Below are 19,669 nucleotides of genomic sequence, written 5' to 3' on the forward strand. Positions count from 1 at the left end.
TGTCTTTCCCATCATATATTTTGTGTTCTGGTGGTGGATGTTCATGTGAAACATGGTTTAACATCTTTTATTTTACATTTTTAATAATAATGCCAGTGCATGTAAGCTAAAAGCTCAGGCTTCAGACTGCTCGAAACACTCAAATTTGCAGTTTTTTTTGTCCTTGGAGTTTAATGTCATACAGAGCAGATGTGAACACAGAAGCCCCATAACCTACTTGCAACACAATCTACTCATATTGTGTCACAAAGGCCCAGAGACCTGTAGGAAACCATTGAACCACCAATCATTCCCAACCCGTTGTAAGTGCTTGGTGATTAGCTGCTATTGCCCCGTCATGCTGGCCTAGAGACCGGTCATTAACCCCTCGGCAACCGCCCATTGCTATGCCAACGTGTAGATTCTGCAAACAGCTGATGAATGGTTTCTGGAGAGTACTGGTAGCTATCAGTATAAGATGTTTACATATTTTTTAAATCACCATCACATATATGTTATTGTTTTTATTTGTTATCAAACTGTATCAATGCAGTATAATGTGAAAAAAAAAACGTGTTAAGATAACTGATCGAGTCTGTTTGGAAAAGCATCACAAAGTCTTAACATGATTATTTCTAATATTTATTCATTCAAAGAGAAAGAACCATCACTGCTTTTCAATTTGTTCGTGTCTGCCTTTCCTCCACAAAAAATCCAGACATTTTTATTTTTTTAATTCTTTTTTCTTTTGGCTTTCGTTTGAGTCTATCAGCATCGAGGCTTCTCGCCCTCTGTGCCGGTATTGTTGACAAAGAGGCTTTTGAGGAAGAGTAGCTGCAGGTACCCAGAGGTGACGATGAGGAGGCTGAGGGCCATCGACCACCAGGTGATGTACTTTGAGTTGGACTGCAGCAGGAAGTAGTCTACGCTCTTTCTCATCCGACTGAAGCTGTAGTGCCGGAACATGTGAAAGACGTAGGTCTCCACTTTGTGGGTCGTAGTCTGACACAGCAGAACAGACGCAGGTATAAAAATCTGTTTATTCACTTTTGATGTGTCAAACTCCAACAATCCCGCCTCTGCTGCCAGTTACTGTTTTTAATTCACTTTGTGAAACACTTTGAACTTAAGTGTGAAGTTTAAATACATTTGAGTTGTTTTGGCTCACCAACTGCTGTCAGTACTGCCACAGACACCACAACACTATAACAACTATAACAGCAGGTAGCTATGTGTACCTCGATGACGCTCAGTGTGTTGTTCAGCTCTTTGCTGATCTCCTCCTTCCTCTCCTCCTCCTCGCTCTTTGAGGGATCTTGGTAGGTGTCATAGTAAACACCAAAGCTGAGGGAAATCTGCATCGAGCCGAAACGGTTGTGGAAGTTGCTGAAGCACATCTGATAGAAACCTGGAAGTAGACAAGTCAAGATGTTTTTCTTTTTTTTCCCCATATAGCACAGTTAAAAGTAACACAGCAAACACAAAATGTTTTCCAGTTAAAGCAAACGTATTACGTATCACAGAATCCTGTGAACATTGAGTTTATCCTTAATGTTTCCATAGGAATTAAAATCAGTTTGCAGCATTCAGTTGTGTGTTAACACAATACTACAATCATCTCAGGAGTGGATGTTCCAGCAAAGAAGAGGAAGCCTCTTCTCTTTAACTGAACATTGCAGCAGCGCTCAGGTTCCTTTGGACAGACAAAACCAAAGTGGACATGTTTGTCCATAAAGGAGAAAAGGAAACACGTCAGACCAGCTGCCAGCACTGTGGTGGAGGGATGATGATCTGGGCTCCGTGCAGTGACTCAGTAAACCATGAACTCCTCTGTATACAAATGTATTCTTGAGTCAGATGTGAGGCCATCAGCCACAGGACAATGATACCAAGAAGAGTGCCAAACCTCCAAAAGTAAAAGAATCAAAGTGGTGCAATGCTCCAGTCAGTCCAGACCTCAGCCTGACTGAGAAGCTGTGGTGGGACCTTCAGAGAATGGTGCTGAAACCGACTGAAGAGTTGAGTCTCAATGATGAGACTAATAACATCTACAGCAGCGGTCCCCAACCCCCGGGCCTCGGATCGGTACCGGTCCGTGAGTCGTTTGGTACCGGGCCGCGAGAGTTGAGGCTCAGGTGTGAAATGTATAGTTTTCAGGGTTTTTTTATCAGTTTTCAGCGTTATTTTGTTATCGTTTTGATCGTTTACTCAGTTTTCCTGGGTCTTTTCACGTGTGTTATGAATAAATTTTCTTTTTTTCGGTACCGGTACTAGTTTTATTTTGTTGTATTTATCCGCCACACCTTAAAGGCCGGTCCGTGAAAATATTGTCGGGCATAAACCGGTCCGTGGCGCAAAAAAGGTTGGAGACCGCTGGTCTACAGGGTGCACGCACGAGGCATTGACGATGACGTGACCATGAGCAGAGACAAACAAATAATGAAAGGATGAGAAACAGGTGAAAACACGGCTGGAAGTAACTAAAGAAACAGGAAGTACACTCAACATAACGAGCACAGGACAAAAGACCATCGTAATAAAACAGGAAACAGACACAGGAAAACTAAACACTAACAAAATGTCCAAACTTAAAACACTGGGTCAACCACCCAGGCACCATTACAGAAAAACATGATGAAAATTAGAAGATTTTATTGAACATTTCTGTAAAACTCCTGCAGGGTGAGATGCAGTGGGACGACCTGTATCATGAGAATAAAAGATGAAATCTCAATGGAAATCTCAAATGCTAATCTACCAGCTAACGCTAACAAGGTGTTTTTGTGTTGTTTTAATGTTTTAATAATTATTTGGCTGCTCACCTTTAAAACATGTATCTCTCTGACTTTATATCCTCTACGAGAGTTTGTGTTGTATCAACATTTAATGTTAAAGTGAATTACATAATAGAACAGAATATAATATAGAACAGATTGTAGGACATAATTTCCTACAATCTGTTCATCGCATTCAGCTGAAGTGAAATAACAGCATGGAAGAGCTATCCATCAGACAGACAGCTACCTGATTCTGCAGCCTCAAAGTTGATCTGGCCTTTCGCATCATCAACAGTAGACAGCAACAGATCACTCGGAGTGTTGACGGTGACAGACAGGTGTCTGTCATGGCCGACTCCCATCACCCACTGGACCTACAAAACCAATACAGAGTTAAAAACCATACAGAGCGTCCACACACTGCAGGAATCACGAGCAGCTCTGTCAGTGTAAAATATCCTGCTTGATGTTACCACTGTGAGCTCTTTTCAACAGATGGTGCCGATGCTGGTGTCCATGCTAATCTGACATTTGTGGGAAAACAGACTACATGTCAGGTGGCTTCACTTAGCTTGACACAGAGTTTTCTTCTTACCATGAAGTTCAAGTAAAATCTCTCTCCACGGTGAGCAAAGTGCCAGAAACACTCCAACCCAGCAGCAGGAAGCACTATAGCAAAGTCGTACTGGTCAGAACCCCAGAACAGCTCCTGGTCTGTGACGTCGGGGCGGGCGTTTGTCTGGGGAACCCCATGAGCTGAGCCCCAAAATAAAAAGCCCAGAAAGAAGCAGGGAATCCAGCACAGCATGTCTAAAACATGGAAGGGTGAGAGTAGAGTCTGTGCTGCAGTTAGATCAAAAATGATTAACCAGCCCTGAAATGTCTCCTCCTCTGCTGGGAAAACTGGACGGGCTGCACAGATGGAAGCACTGCTGATAGAGAGGAAAACCCTGCAGGAGGGAAACTCTCCAGGTGATCCAAACAAATGAACCTTGAAACTTCCACAGACAGATCCCGACATCCTGCGGAGGTTTGGACCACCGGTTCAGTAATATTTGACCATGTGGTGGATGTACATTTAGATTATTCTCATGGCCGTCATTCACATTTCAACATTTACATGAATCCATTGATCCACTGGTGAAGAGGAAACAGCAGACATATGCCAACAGGAGAGTGGGTGTGTAGTGCTGAGAAGGTCTGTTTGATACATGTTTTACATGATAAAACTTGTTTCCATTCTAGACAAAGATCATAAAGATAATACAAACAGTATTGTTTAAATGATGGTTTCATTTATAAAGCGAAAAACTCTCCCCAAACCTGCCCTGTGTGCAAAAGTAACTGCCCCCTAAACCTAATCACTGGTTGTTCCACCCTCTGCAGCAGGAACTGCAGTCACGTGTTTGTGGTCCTGCAGTGAGTCTTTCACATCACTGTGGAGGAATCTTGGTCCACTCTTATTTGGAGGATTGTTGGAATTCAGACACATATTTAAGGTCACGCTGACGCACCTCAGTCTGATTTCAGTCCAAACTTTGACTCGGCCACTCCAAACACTTCATCTGTTTTTGGACTCATTGAGAGGTGGACTTGCTGCTGATCGTGGTGCTGCTGCATAACTGGAGTGCTTTTGAACTTCAGGGCACAAACTGATGGTCAGACATTCAGGACTGTCAGTGGAATTCAAAAGGGTCAGAGCCTCTCTTTAAGAAATGTCACTTCACATCTGCAGCACTCAGTCTGCTGCAGGAAGCGTGCTGCTGCAGTCTGTTGGGGGGGGGGGGGGGCATCATCAGGAACAAGGATGCAAGGAGAGGAGACAAACTAGTGAGGAATGCTGGCTCTGTAATTGGAGCTGGTACACACACACACACACACACACACACACACACACAGAGACACACACACACACACACACACACACACACACACACACACACACAGAGACACACACACACACACACACAGAGAGAGACACACACACACACACACACACACACAGAGAGACACACGCACACACGCACACACAGACTCTGTGTGAAGCTCGTCTATATCATATTTGCTGATCTATCAAACAGCTTAAACTTATTCCTGGTTATTTTCTGATCAGTGCTGAGCAGTTAAACATAATTAACTATCAATGAAATCATGTATGAATTATGATTCTGTGATTAACATACACTTCATATCTCTTCTCATTTTCAAAATCATGTCGTTGAGCTTTGAAACGTCTGCATTTGTGAATAAAACATTTTCTTAGTAACAACATTTATTTAGATCCAACCAGGCAAAATATGATTTTTGCCATTTTTCAAGTGGTCTTAAAGCTTTAATCAGGACTGTATCTCATATCACTTCAGTTTAATGTGAAAAAGCTGCATCAGTGTTTTGCTGGGATGTGTCTGCTCCTCTGGCTTTCCTGTTAGCAGTGAGTGCAACGATGTCACAGAGGTTTTAGTGCAGCATAAACTCCAGCACATATTTTTGTCACTCTGGAGCACATTTCAGGAAAATAACAAGAAGTAAATGAAGGAAAGCGACAGAAGCCGACAGGATAAGACGAGCGTCGTATCTGAGACAATAACCAGGGCCGGACCGTTTCTGACAGCTGCATCATTTTTATTGTGCAACAACACGGCAGCAGAGGACGATTTGATTTTGTCTTGGGAATAAATCACTACTGGAAATCACAGGACTCAGATCAACACACGTCTGCTCTCCAGAACCAGGACGACGTGCTGAGATCACGGTGGGCGACAAATGTTCATCAGCAGAACGATGAGACAGAAACACAGAAGAGCCGTTTGGAAAGGCAGGAGGTACAGTGCTAACAGGCTGCAAGAAATATGAATACGGACTCACGTCTGTCTCTATCAGTACTTATCATGCAAAAGATACGACACACACGTGTGCAAAGAAGTGTCCAGGTTCATCCTGACCATCAACCTTTCTGACTGAAGGGCATTTCTGCCAGCAGGACTTCAGATATAAGCAGTGACGTGAGATATAAGACAATAACACTATCAGTCGTGGTCTGGCATTCCCAGAGCACAAAGCTCAGCAGGACATAAACAGTGTGGAGTCATCAACATCATCAACAGAAGGCAGAAGAGCTTTGAATGTCCTTCAAGAAGTCTGGAGAAGTGTTCCTGCAGGTCCTCACAGAGACGCCAGAGAGCTGCTCAGAGAGTTCAGAGTGAGCTGAAGGATGAAGGTCAGACCATAACATTCACGTTCAAGCTCGTTAGAACTGTAAAGACTAGATTTTTGCCTCATATTCTGTATTTTTAATGAATATTTGCACATTTCAGTGAATCGCTGCATCCGTTTCCAATTCTCCTGCAAAATGTAAAGAAACGAGTAAAACGAGGGCTCAACAGTGCTAACAGACCTCTCTGCATTGAATCATACTTGTTATTAACCTCTGTCTCTCTTCCACAGCATGTCTTTATCCTGTCTTCCTTCTCTCACCCCAACCAATCACAGCAGATGGCCCCGCCCCTCCCTGAGCCTGGTTCTGCTGGAGGTTTCTTCCTGTTAAAAGGGAGTTTTTCCTTCCCACTGTCGCCAAAGTGCTGCTCATAGGGGGTCATATGATTGTTGGGTTTTTCTCTGTATGTATTATTGTAGGGTCTACTGTACAATATAAAGCGCCTTGAGGCGACTGCTGTTGTGATTTGGCGCTGTATAAATAAAATTGAATTGAATTGAAAAGCCCAGATGGCACATGCTTTTGGTGGCTCCTCAACACAGATATGTTTCTCTGTACTTAAGCCTGAAATACACAGTTTCTGCCGTCTTGGCAGAATATTTCTGTCTTACAGTGCTCAGTGGAATACCTGGCATTGTGCTTGTGCAAAGCATGAATATCATGCCCTCATAAAAACATTGCTAAATGGCATCTCTTTCAGACACAGAGAGACATCTTCCAGTCAGATGTGCCACTATCATCAGGCCCCCCATCACTGATGGCTCAGGAGGGTTCTTCCTGTGAGGACAATGCTGCTGTGGGAAGGTGTATCCGCTGTATATTTAAAGAGAAAAAAAATTCCTCAATCAAAATCAATAATTTTGACAACCACATTGTTTTGTCTCTTGAATTCTGCAGGTGAGGATCGCAGAAATAAAGTACTCACCTGAAGATTTCTTTAAAAATGCTTTTGTGTTTGTGAAAATGTTGTGTTGGTGCCTAATCACAGTCTTCTTCGCCCTATTGTTATTATATTATATTATATTATATTATATTATATTATATTATATTATATTATATTATATTATATTATATTATATTATATTATATTATATTACTGAACCATGTAAAGGATCATTGACTCAATCCGTACCGTATTTCATGCTTATTGCCATTTTGAGGCTGTGACTGACACAGATCACATGTAGACCTGCATAAACTGTGGATTTCACCCCCCTGTGGTAGTCATGGACTTACACAGAAAAGGGGTGTTCAGCTTGGTAGGTAAGTGTTATGCACATTTGTGTTTATAGTTCATGGAGTATGTTACGTCCATGTTCCTAATGAGTCGATTTATTGTAGTGAGTGACCTCAGAGCCCCCCCTGAAGACTTTGATGCTGAGCATGACAGTGAAGGTTTTTGGAACTCTATTCACCTGGAAATGATAAGCCGTGGGGGTTTTTCCAAGTGAGTGATTGCAAAACCTTATTTACAGTTATTCAGTGTTTTAAAGTAATTTAGACTGTAAGTCAAAGCATACCGTTTTCTGTAGGCAGCGTGAAGAATCCATTTTCAGTTCTTAGCAGCTTAGCAGTGTCACAGAAGACCGTCTGTTTGACGAACTCACCAAGCTAAAGGTAACATGCTTTGTAGTTTCCAGAATACGTGACATAAAGCTCTGGGGTCGTTCCATGTACAGTTTTCCCTAATTACTTCAGCTTGGAGTGATGAGAAACTTGTGCAAAGCCTGCAACATTTCCAGCGGTGTGTAAGTCTTAGTTTTTTGACACATACAAACTGTTAGAAATTTGCTGTGTCTGAGATGTATTCAAACTTTTGTGACACGTGTTCAAAAGTCTGTTTATGATCACTCGCAATGACAAAGTTTGAAGTCGTGAGTAACTGTCTTTTAGGTACTGAAGCCACGTAAAAGAGGAATCCTCTGTGTTGACCCAGTAAACACAAAGGCAGGATTTGGTGGCCATGAGGTCACATGTTTATAAGCACTTTTGGTTTGTTCCAGTTTTCAGGAACCTGTTCAGTGTTCCAGGTTAAGTGCATCATGTTCTGTTGATCTCGAGTGTTCACACATAGAGTACATTCACATGCTTATAAACTATATCAGCCTGATGCTTCACCATTTGATTCTTTGTCTCATCTTCACACTCTGATCAAGTCAGTGATGCTGTCTTTAGCTGTTTCAGACATAAGTAGGCTCTTCAAAATGTTCTAGTTTAACATAAAACACTAACATTAAATGTTGGTTTATAAATTATGCCAACCTGAAAATAAAGCTGAAACTGCTGTGTGTAACACACTGACCAACTGTGAGCACGTGACTGTACTTTTTCATTTTGCGTCGAGGTCGTGTTCCTCAGGCTTAAAGTTGGTGCTATTAGCAATTAACATTTGACCCCCGTCATGATGATGGCTGTTAACTTCTCTCCCGGGCAGTGGTCAGTAAAAATAGCTTTGACTTGCAGGTAGTTTGAGTGTATGGTGACATTAATTTCGCCAGTCTTTTTTTAAGGGATTTTATTAATGAGTCTTTATTTCCAATGTAATACAGGATTTTCCAGACCAAGACTTTGGACCTGACTGTGGGATCTTCATGCTAATTGTTATTTTTCTCTTCTGTTTCTTGAGATTCATACAAAACTTAATTTAAGCTTCAAAACAATGAAATTTGTATTTTTGATTTGATTATACTGTAGTAAGTATTCTATTTCATTTTAGAGCAATGGAGTCTTGAATCTTTTGAAAGTTGTTAAATATGTTTCATATTGAATTTATATTTTGACTTCTGCACTATGTTGTGTCAAGGTTTAGACACATTAACAATATCAACATTTTCTGTTAAGCTTTTTGCGCAGAGAGGAAGCCAAAGCTGTGCTTCGAGGACAACATGTGCCCATTTTCAGACTAATAAAAGCACAAGTTCCAGGAAGTCAGTCAGGCCAGTGTTCACTTTAAACACTAGTGTAATTACATGCTTAGTGACACGTGACTCACTGTTAAAATAACTGTCCTGCATCAGAGAATAGCTAAGTTTTTATCCCCGTTTGCCCGACACAGGAGCCAGCAGTTGTTGAAGATCTGCCTCCTGCTGTGCAGCAGGTTGTTCAAAATAAGGCACTTTTCTGTGGACACGTAACAATGCCAAAATATCTGTCCTTAAATAAAGAGGACCAGCAGAGGGTTAAGAGACATGTCGGAGGAAGGAGACACTGGAACAAGGGACTTCTTCCTCTTTGTTTTTCAGTTTGCAGAGGACATGGAGCTCTTTGTAAAAGCATGTGCTGACTACGGGTCAATGCGATGTTTGACATGTGATGGACAGATGAAGGCACTGGCTGTTTGGTTTCTTTATGTCTTGTTATTTTTTTTCAGTGTACAAAATCCAATTAAAATTATTTCAAAATGTTGTTCACTTGTTTCCATGTCCATACTTCAAAATAAAAAGCTTGTTGCTGTTAACAGTAATGTATTACTGTGGTCCTGAGTCTGAGGACTCGTTGTTTTGTGTTTCTTTATATTCTTCTATATTCTTGTTTATTCTGCCTTGTCTTTTGTTTAGGTTTGCTATGTGTTAGTGTGTTTGTTTCATGCCTGCCTGTGTTCCCTCTGTCTGTCCACGAGTCTGCCTGCCAAGTTCAGTGTCCGTTCTGGTTCTCTGTGTCTGTTAGTTTCCTGTTTTATTCTGAAAGTTCATGTCTCATGTCACTGTGTTCAGTTTTACCTTTCTCCTGTCTCGTTAGCCTAATTTCTCCCAGCTGTGTCTCCCTCCTGTTGCCCATTTCCTAATTACTCCCCTGTGTATTTAAGCCCTGTGTTTTCCTGTGCTCCCTGTCGCGTCGTACCCTCAGATCCTGCCTGTGTGTTCCAGTTAGTGGTTTCATGTTTGGTTTCTGTTTTATTGGTGCCAGCAATAAAGCTGTGGTTTTGAGTTTCAAGTTAGTGTTTGAGTTCTGCACTTGGATCCACATTCTCCACCTGCCCGCACACAGAGCCGTGACAATTACCTTGTAATCAATAATATTTTTATACATTTTACACATTAACCCTCTGGACTCTATGCTGGCCATTTGTAGCCACCTCACTTTTCTTTTTTTGACCATTTTTGCTGTGTTAATGCAAATGGAATTAAACTTCCCAACGGTCTAGATTTTGTTTTTAACGTTTATAATGTTCAACTTCAGCTTCTTAAATACATAAAAAAATATATACACTAAGCATCACATCATCTATCATGGCAACTTTTGGCCAATTGACCCATTATAACAATTTTAAATTCCCTGTTATTAACACTTAAAAATTAATTTCATCGTAAAATCAGCACATGAAAATTGTAGTTTTTTGTTGTTGTTGTTGTTGTTGTTGTTGTTGTTGTTGTTGTTGTTTTTTAAACCAAATTACATCATTTACCCATTTTTGGCCAAACAAGCAATTTCATGTAATCATGCAAGTTTGATTTTAAGGATCTCATAGTTGACATTGCACAGATAGACTGGAATAGATTATGACACGTCAAATACTACACAGGCTGCAGTGAATTTCTGTGGATGCACTATTGAGCTTTGAGTTTCCCAGTCAAACTCAGCTTTGAAGAACCTGCTAAAAGCACTTTTACTCTTGTACTTTTCAAGATACCATAGCTGAAATATTAACTCTCAAAAAAGAAAAAAGAAGAATCAAAGCTGCAGCACAAACGGCAACAAACACCGTTCGTAAATGTGTCCTGGAGTTCATGCAGGTGCAGAAAGGGCTGCTGCTGTAAGTAAGCCTGACAGCTTCCAGATCACTTATTTTCTGCCAAGAAGGCAAGAAGGGCATCACTGCTCTTTTCTACAATCTCCTGGATGATGTGGAAAACAATGCCTTTGTCCCATAAAACCACTTCACAGGAGTAGGAGTCCTCTAAAACCTACAACTGAAGAGTGATCCTCAAAGAAATGGGGCGCACACTAGTGACCTTAACAATTAACAGCCTTCTCCCCGATGCTGAGATGAAAAAAGTTAGTTTCATCAATGATATGGTGAAAGAATTTGAACTTTATCACCTTTTTATCTGAAAAGTTACTGGTAATATATAATCTAACTGGCATTTAAAGGGTAAAAAAATGAATTTAGATAAAGTTTTGGTTTCGATGACAAGGACTGGTGCTAATTTAAAGAGTCAACTCGGTCAAAGTAGAAAAATGTTTTAATAAATATTAATCTTGTAGCATTTTGTGAACGTAAACAAAAGGTGGCCATTTGTGGTCATGAACAAGCTGAGAGGGAGTTTTATCTTTTTTGCTCTCATAATAATCAATGTTGATGGTAATCAATTACATGTCCCAGACTCTACTATTAATAACACAAGTAGCACTGCTAATATATGAAATGGTGAGTTTTGAGGTTTTCTTCCAACAAGCATATTGTACCAAAATATTTTGTTTTAAGGGTTAAAAATGTAAAACGTAATGACTATTTTATATTTGTGAAAAAAAACTTTATGCAGAAAAAGTATCAAAAAACCCATAAAACTAATAAAAATTACAGACCTAATCTGACACTTTTGTCCACGAACAAGCTGAAGGGATTTTTGAACAAACCCAGAGGGTCGAAAAACATTTAATTAGAACCATGTTTATTTCTCAGCAGCATCAATAGTAACAAAAACGCTTTTGCTGGCAAAGTCGATTGTTCTTATCTATTTTAAGTACATCCTATAAACCTTTTATTCCAAAATATTGCGATACAGGATACATTTTTTTTAAACAAGAACTTTATTGAACAAACAATGAGTTTACAACATACACACAGATGAAGTATACAAGAGAATAGAACATGAATACAAATAACCAGGGGTAAAAAAAAACAAAAAAATTCACATATATGTTGTGTTTTGAGAGACTTTTTGCTGGTGGAGCCTGATATTGATTTTATGTACAATTCCACATCCTTAAGAAAATAACATTGGAGGTGGGGTGAGTAAGGGGCGGGGATTTAGCCTGGACGCTCTGTTTAGAGCTAATAAAACATTGGGGAATGAAGGCAAGAGTGGCAAGAGTGCCTTCTGGCACGCCAGATAAAGAACAGAATATGTAGAAAATACAATAATGAAAAAAAGTAAAATGTGAACGTCAACGCCCACGGATCCTGACAGTTATCTTCCTGTTTTATTCTGAGTTGTGTTTCCTCTTCAGGATGATTCTAATCAGTCTTGTTGTTCCTCCATTTGTGTCACCACACTGCGCAGTTTATCCAGCAGCACTGCACAGGAGAAAATATCAAGACTGTAATAATGAACAAACTTCAGTCTCACCGTGACAGTAAACACATGCACTCAGTCACAGAGTAACTGAACTCACCTCCAGCTGATGGCCTCTGGAAGCCGCCGTAGGCCCGGCACTCGTTGATCAGCTGTCCCAGTTCTGCAGGACAGTCATCAGGAAGCGGCTCTCGATACTTCTCTTTACACACCTTCTGATAAATGTCTTCATCTGAAAAACCTACGAGACATTTGAAGACACGTCAGGAGGAGAAGTCGATGGAGAGGACTCCAAATCTTAGTTTAAATCTGCAGTGAGTGTAGTTTAGATACAAACCTTCAAAAGGATTCTTACAGGTTACAATTTCCCACAGGATGATTCCAAAACTGAAACAAGTTCAAAAGGAAATTTGATCATTTGACAAACCACAGCAGGTCTGAAATCAGTAAAGTGTTCTGAGGTCAGCCAGGAGCTGTTTTCACACAAACCCCCAACCAGAGGAGTCTCGCTCCGATGGCACATGTAAGTCACTTCTACATCAGCTTCACTTTCAGACCCACAAGCTAAGTCCATCTTTTAGAAAGTTTATGAATGAGGGCCTTTGAGCACACCTCTGTGGACCGACAGCCGTGGGGTCTCACCTGTACATCTCCCACTCTTTGCAGTAGCTGAAGCTGGCGTCGCGGAGCTTCTCGGGACAGTGGTAGCACAGCGACCTCACGGCTCTGTCCTCCGTCTGCCTTTTCAGAGACGTCTCTGTTTTCGACAGCCTGAAACCTCCCAGCTGGAAACAACAACCAAACCGTCATATGAAGCAAATATGTTCAGCTGCAAGGAATCCCAGCATGCATTGCCTTCAGTACCTTGACGGTGTAGTCTTTCGTCACCAGGAACTTGCTGCTGTTGATGGACCCGTGAACCCTCCATTTTTCCTCTGTATTGTGCAGTCTAAGATACGACAGGTAAACTCATCATCACCAACATGACTCTATGAACGACACGGTCACTGTGAAGCTGCCCAACTCTAAAGAAGATGCAATGATTTGCAGACCTCATAAACTTTACTCACAGAACTCAGAAAACATCAAAGGTTTCAGCTGAGAAACTTTACAATGCAAAGAAAAAGTATTGGCTCATTTTGAACTTGAGGGCAGGAACATATCTCCTAAAAGTCGGGCCGTGTTTCCCGCTGTGTAGAGTTCCTCTTCTTTTAACAACAGCCTGTAACTTTGTGTGAACTGAGGACAGAAGCTGCCGTACTTCTGGGAGAGGAACACTCCCGGGTCTCCTTCGTTCTGTGTTTGGTTTCACGATGCTCCAGATGTTCTCAGCTGGTAGGCCGCTTCGCCACCTGCACTCTTCTACTGAGAAGCCGTGCTGTTGGAACGGATGCAGTCTGTGGTTCAGCATCATCCTGCAGAAACATAAAGGCCTTCCCTGAACGGAGCATATGTTGCTCTAAAGCCTGTATATACCTTTCAGCATTGATGGAGCCTCTCCAGATGTGCCAGCTGCCAGTTTCGTTGATACGATCCCCAACCCATCAGAGACGCAGGCTTTGAACGAAGCACTGATAACGAGCGGGATGGTCCCTCGCCTCTTCATTAACCCGATTAGGTGCAAAATGTTCCTCCATCTTTTCCTCGTAGCACCACTTACTGTTCCAGCCTCCAACTTTTTCTGTGTGCTGTTGTAGATAAAATAACTCTGACCCTGATCAGATCTGCAGATCGTTGCATTCTGTCTTCATTTACATTTTACACAGGGTCCCAACTTGTTTGGAGTTTAGGTTAGAATCTGTAATAAAGCAGACACACTGACCGATAGAGTCCTCGTGCTGCATCCAAACACATGTGAGCTTTCCTGATCCAGGTCAGAGTGAGGTCAGAGTCCAGAACCTGGCGAAGACTTCCTTTCTCACAGTACTCCATGATGATGAAGAACTGAGGCTTGGGTCCTACAGGCAGACACAAGGACAAGTTATTACAGGTTTGTCACTGAGTGTATTTATCTGTGATGTTTTCACGTATTTATATGTGGGGATAGCGTGTAACAGGCACTCTGGTCCACCGTGAGGATCCCCCCCCGACGTGGACATGCATGCTTCAGTTGCAGTACCAGCAGGAGATCACTGGTGACCAAGCAAGCTATGAAGTCCGTTCCTTCTGTGCCAGGCACGACTAAGCTGATAAAATGTGTTAGTATTGTCTGTCAGTTCCTGTTTTCATTTTAGGGTTAGCCCCTGGTGTGGATTTCTGTTTTCATCTGTCCTTCTTTCTTTTTTGAACCCTCCTTATCTACGTGTAAAGTGATCAACTGCATTTCCTGTGTTGGCTGACGCTCTCGTTTTCATGCGCTGCAGTTAATTTTTCAGGTTTGGCTCAAATACAAGTGCTCGTTCCAAAAAATATGCACCTCTGTGTTCACACGCTCACCGTTCTCATCCTGGATGCAGATTCCAAACATTCGCAGGATGTTGGGCGACTCAAACTGCTTCATGGTGTCGACTTCCTTGTTGAAAATAGACTTCACGTCTCTGGATGTGGAGAAAATGTTTGATGGCAGTGAATACAGCAGGACACAGAGAGCACTGGGAGCCTGAGCTGGAACAGCATGTAAGTGAATGTGTGTGTTATTTTCTAATGGGAAGGACTATTTTCCTGTGTTTCTTCCCAGTATGGGGCTGAACTGTGGCACAGACCGTGCACTGGTGTTCATGGGGTTGATGTATCTCTTGATGGCCACTGGGAATCCCTGATATTCTCCTTTGTAGAGCTCGCAGCTCGCTGTTGTCTTGAAGGGCTTTTTGGGATGTTGATACTTCAGTTCATCTGGTTTAATCTGTCGCACAGCCACGCTGCTGAAACTGGGCTTATTCACTGTGAACAAAAAAGATAAAGACTCCATTATAAATCCCACTTTCTCAACATAAGATGTGTGGTTTGTCAGTAAGTCACCATTCACAGACTTGTTTATGACACAACTCTGCGCAGGGCCGCTCAGCATGTCGTACTCACACATCTGCACCACTTTGTCCAGCTGTCTCAGTATGGTGTTGGTTTTCTCCTGCTGCTCTTTCATGTAGTCCATCAGCACTGAAGAACAGAGAGAAACACAAACTCTGAGTCTGGTCCAAACGCTTTAACAGGATTTATTCTAAGTGTGGAAACACTGAGAGGAACAGAATCCGCTTTGGTGAACAAGGATCAAAACACTAAAGAGCTCTGCTTGAACGTCTCTAAAGACAAATTCAGTTTCTCCTCACATTTGGTCATCTCCGTGTCGTCCTCCTTCCCGTCCATTTCGTCTTCTGTCTCTCTCTGTCTAAACACCTCGTACAGCATCTTGCTCTGCTCTGATTGCAGAGCTACACACAGGACCTGGTAAGCGTCGTTGAGCCGCTCGCTCACCGTATCAAACTCTTCTCCGTGGCTGCCCGATTTCAGGATGCGCTCCACCAAGTTGGCTGCCGTGTATTTTTCAATTAGCTTCTGTGCTGACTCCAGAGTTAGGATCAGCTCCTCGAGGGCTTTCTCTACCTGTGGAGAGAACTCTGTGATGGACTTCACCACATCCTCGAGGGCTTTGACTCGGACCGAAATCCGCTGGCAGCGCTTTTTGTTGGCCTTCACCTTTTCAGCCAGGGTGTAAATCCCTGAGAAGGCGGACCAGATGGGCTCTAAAGTGTCCATGATGAGCTAAAGAGACAGAGAGGACAGTTTATACCAGGAAATGCAACACATCCCTCCCTCACCTAGGAAGTGATCACTTGAATGTTTGGTGAAGTTAAATCGTAAAAAGCAACGGCAGAATTCAGGGTAATGTTCATCAAGGAAAGAGAGGTTTTTGTCCTGTTTCTCCCCCAACCGGTCGCAGCAGATGGCCCCGCCCCTCCCTCAGCCTGGTTCTGCCGGAGGTTTCTTCCTGTTAAAAGGGAGTTTTTCCTTCCTGCTGTTGCTAAATGGTTAAACAACTGTGCAGATGTAAGAAAACCACTCATCAGTGAGACTAAAGATGAAAAATCTGTCTTCTGTTTAACTCTGTGTATGCATAGAAAATACTAATAGCAAAAACCTTTTTAAACCTTTTTTTGTTCAGCACTAACAGCTTTTAATCAGTCAGTGTTTAACTGGTGATTCTCCACATTTAGATATTTTGATGAACACTCGTGGCTCTCTTCTCATTCCCTGCGACACGGCTTCAGCTTCAGAGCCAGAGTCAGCCAGAGTTTCTCAACAGGAAGACAGTCTGCAAGTTAAACTACGAAACAGGATGTGAATGAAACACAATTACCAACACGCACAATACAAGGAAACACAAAGGGAGGAGGACATCAGCCTCAAAAAGAGCCACCGAGTAATAACACAAATCAAAGTCCACAGTAGCTCAAAACCAGGGACAAGGTTCACATGACGCAGAAAGCAGTAGTTTATACCTCCTGCCATGCTCTGTTTATCGGTTCTTTCTTTATGTTTGCCCGGCCTCCTCGTGCACTGACAACGCTCCATCGGTTTTATTTTGGCAAGTGTTCAGTTTTACTTTCCCCGGTCTTGTTCCCTGATGTTCCCTTTCTCCGTAGTTTGCTTGTTTGTGTTAATAGCACGTTTCTCTGTAGCTACCCTGTTACCAGCGTTATCCCAGCCTTTATGTGTCTGCCTCAGCTTCAGTGACTACCTCGCCTAGAATAAAAAGCCATTTTCAGTTGATCAGTCTGCATTTGGGGTCCTCATCCACCATCTAACCTGACACCTTTCCTCTCAAAGGAAAAGTCTGAAATTAAAGTCTCAGCATCATAACCGCTCATGGGTGTATCCTCTGCAGCTACCTCTCAAACACAAAACCTCTGAAAACCTCCACAGGTGATCCACACACAAAAAAATCACCAAGCTCAGGAAATCAGGAAACTTTTTAGGTGAATTTTCAAACGAGTGTCTTAACTGAGTCATCAAATGAAAAAGAGCAGCTGTGAGCAAAGAGGAGAAACAGGAGAAAGACGGTTTACCTGTCAGGTAAAGGCTGCTCTTCTTCACACGGCAGTCTGCTGTTGGAGCACCGCAAAACATAAATCGCCTCTTCAGCCTGCTGCTCTGCCTCTTTGCTTCCTGTCTGTCAGTTAAAGGCCACGCCCCCAACAGTCAGTTTTATCCAGGAAGCAGAAACTGTGCATAGCTGCACTTTATCCACACACTTCCTCAGTTTTCCATCATGGAAGTGTGTGCATGACACAGGAGGGACATTTTTGACTCGTTTATCAGACCTTCAGTGTGGCTGAATCCAAACAGCTCTGCCAAAACAGAAACCAAACAAAAGCTTCTTCCCCATCTGTCAGTGTGAACGAGTAGATTCACTTTCACTGAAACATTTCTGAACCAAATCAGAATCTGCAACAATGCAGGAGTGCTCTACACTTCCACGTGCATTCATACATACATGTGTAGAGTATCTATGTGTAGTATTTTGCAAGGAAACAGTATTTTACTTCTAAAAAAACTCGTCCACTGCAAGTATAGACTGTATATAAAAGAAGTGAGGCAGATGCAGAAAGGCCTTAACCCTCATAATGTCCTCCTGATTTCCACACACCTGTGGTCCTCAGGGGTCAGAAATGTCCCCACTTCATTTGACTGTTTTTTAAAGTATAAAGTATAAATTGTCAATCAATTCAGTGTTACACCTGAGTTTTACTTAAGACCAACACATTAACACAAAATTTACCCAACATTTTACATTTTAGGGCCACCAGACCTTGTTTACATAAAGTACACTCTGTTTTTGAGTGAAAATAAAACAAGACAAAAAAATATTTAATTGTTTAGATAATTTTGAGTATCTGACTAACTACAGAGTGCTGTATGTTGAACTTTAGTGAGAAAGGCTTTTTTGAAGCATTTATAAATTTTAAATGGCAGCACATAATCACACCTGTGGTCCTCAGGGGTCAGAAATGTCCCCATCTGGTTTGATTGATACTTAATTAATATGAAGTGGATTTTCCCCCACTTTTAATTAAAACTTAATTCAAACATTTTGACACATTTTTTTTTTCCATTTCAAATGTAAGTCTGATAAAAACCTCATTAAAATGATTTTTTTTCTTTGTTTTCAGGTAAAAAATAAATTAAATCATCAGTTATCGTGAGGATCGTTTCACAACCAGAGTCGGTTGCTTTAACAGATGATCACAGACGGGTTTATGTCAAAGTTAATTTAGAAAGCTGTTTTTAAACTACTTCAAGTTTTTTACTGGCAGCAAATAATCACATCTGTTGTTCTCTGGGCTCAAAAATGACCCCGTTTGCTTTGACTGTTTATAAAGCAATAAGTATAAAATATCATCCATCTCTGTGTTTCAAGGTTTTATTCAACTTTATTCCAACTCATTACCTGACAGTTTTCTATATTTTGGCATGGTAGGACAGCAGGGCATGGGTCTGAGTGAAGGCAAACTTTCATGAGGACAAAGACGTGTCCATATTTGACCCAAGTGCAGGAGGAAGCTCAGGTTCATTCCTCTGCACTGGTCCCATCATGGACAGCTTTCTTTCTGCAGTTGCAGGCCAAGGGTCATATACAGTAAACAAGGTGTTACTGGTGATTGTTTTCTTTTGGAAACCTGCAATGTTAGGGACAACTCGCGTGTCCTGACTGCAGGACAGACGGTTTGCCATCGCACACGAGCATGTTCCATGTACAGCTGGACCTGCATCACATGCTGCCCATGTTTTTATCTCATAGTTCCCTGGTTTACTTGGATGCTCTGTTGGACAGAGTCCTCTGAAGGGGACTTGGTGCTCATACAGTCACATCAGTACCAGGATCTTACATCACAGCAGGAGAAACACCCACTTGTTCCATACACCTCAAATGGGAATACGTTTGTGTCGTGAACAATAATCATCTATTGTGTCTTTATCAAGAAATTATATCCTTTTTGTGCTTCTATGTTTAATCTTCTGTCACCTTTAAAACTTCTCTCCCAGACTCAGGATGTCATGAACTGGCCGTAGCGACTCTACTGGATGCGCGGCAGTAAGAATCAACACACCCACATATGCCTACAGCTGCATTCGGTCCATTTTTCTTCCTCTCTCGTTGTCCCTCCTTGTTCGTCATTGAGTTGGCTGCAGAGCAGCTCATCTGCTAATTGGATGGTTGTTGGTTCAATCTCTGTGTGCTCTAGTCTGGAGTTCTTACCAAGGTGTCCTTGGGCAAGTTACTGAACCCCAACTTGGTCTCTGATGCATCGATTGGCATGTGAACGTTAAAAAGCATAAAACAAGCAGAATACACTGTGTATAATGCTTTCACTGCTCGAGTAGCAAAGCAGCTGAAGGAGTATGGGACCTGGCATCTGTGCTTGGACTGTGGTAGATTGTCTTTGTCTGTGGCACATGAGAGAGTCAGGCATCGTCTGTCACTGGGGAGGATAGAAGACCAGATCAGTGTTTCCTCACATTACTGC

General features: G+C 42.0%; 2 protein-coding genes across 3 annotated transcripts; both read right to left on the reverse strand.

Annotated features, from left to right (window-relative positions):
• Positions 1–639: 639 nt before the first annotated feature.
• On the reverse strand, positions 640–3,777 carry tmed6 (transmembrane p24 trafficking protein 6). Its single transcript, XM_084932649.1, has 4 exons — positions 3,352–3,777; positions 3,004–3,130; positions 1,218–1,387; positions 640–981 (listed from the first exon to the last, which is right to left on the reverse strand). Exons 1-4 carry the CDS (start codon positions 3,775–3,777, stop codon positions 748–750), a joined length of 957 nt encoding a protein of 318 aa, XP_084788775.1. The 3' UTR covers positions 640–747.
• Positions 3,778–11,668: 7,891 nt separating this feature from the next.
• LOC146384600 (mixed lineage kinase domain-like protein) lies at positions 11,669–17,309 on the reverse strand. Of its 2 annotated transcripts, XM_084936588.1 has the most exons (11): positions 17,210–17,309; positions 15,473–15,905; positions 15,225–15,302; positions 14,909–15,086; positions 14,643–14,743; positions 14,029–14,164; positions 13,071–13,155; positions 12,849–12,991; positions 12,544–12,593; positions 12,307–12,447; positions 11,670–12,208 (listed from the first exon to the last, which is right to left on the reverse strand). In XM_084936588.1, exons 2-11 carry the CDS (start codon positions 15,897–15,899, stop codon positions 12,153–12,155), a joined length of 1,395 nt encoding a protein of 464 aa, XP_084792714.1. In that variant the 5' UTR covers positions 15,900–15,905; positions 17,210–17,309; the 3' UTR covers positions 11,670–12,152. The 2 variants fall into 2 exon arrangements, with proteins under 2 accessions (XP_084792715.1, XP_084792714.1); XM_084936589.1 differs by having other exon boundaries at positions 11,669–12,208; positions 15,473–17,283.
• Positions 17,310–19,669: the final 2,360 nt, after the last annotated feature.

Source organism: Perissodus microlepis, chromosome 7 (assembly GCF_051167445.1).
Source record: "Perissodus microlepis isolate ML-2025 ecotype Zambia chromosome 7, ASM5116744v1, whole genome shotgun sequence".
Taxonomy (NCBI): domain Eukaryota; kingdom Metazoa; phylum Chordata; class Actinopteri; order Cichliformes; family Cichlidae; genus Perissodus; species Perissodus microlepis.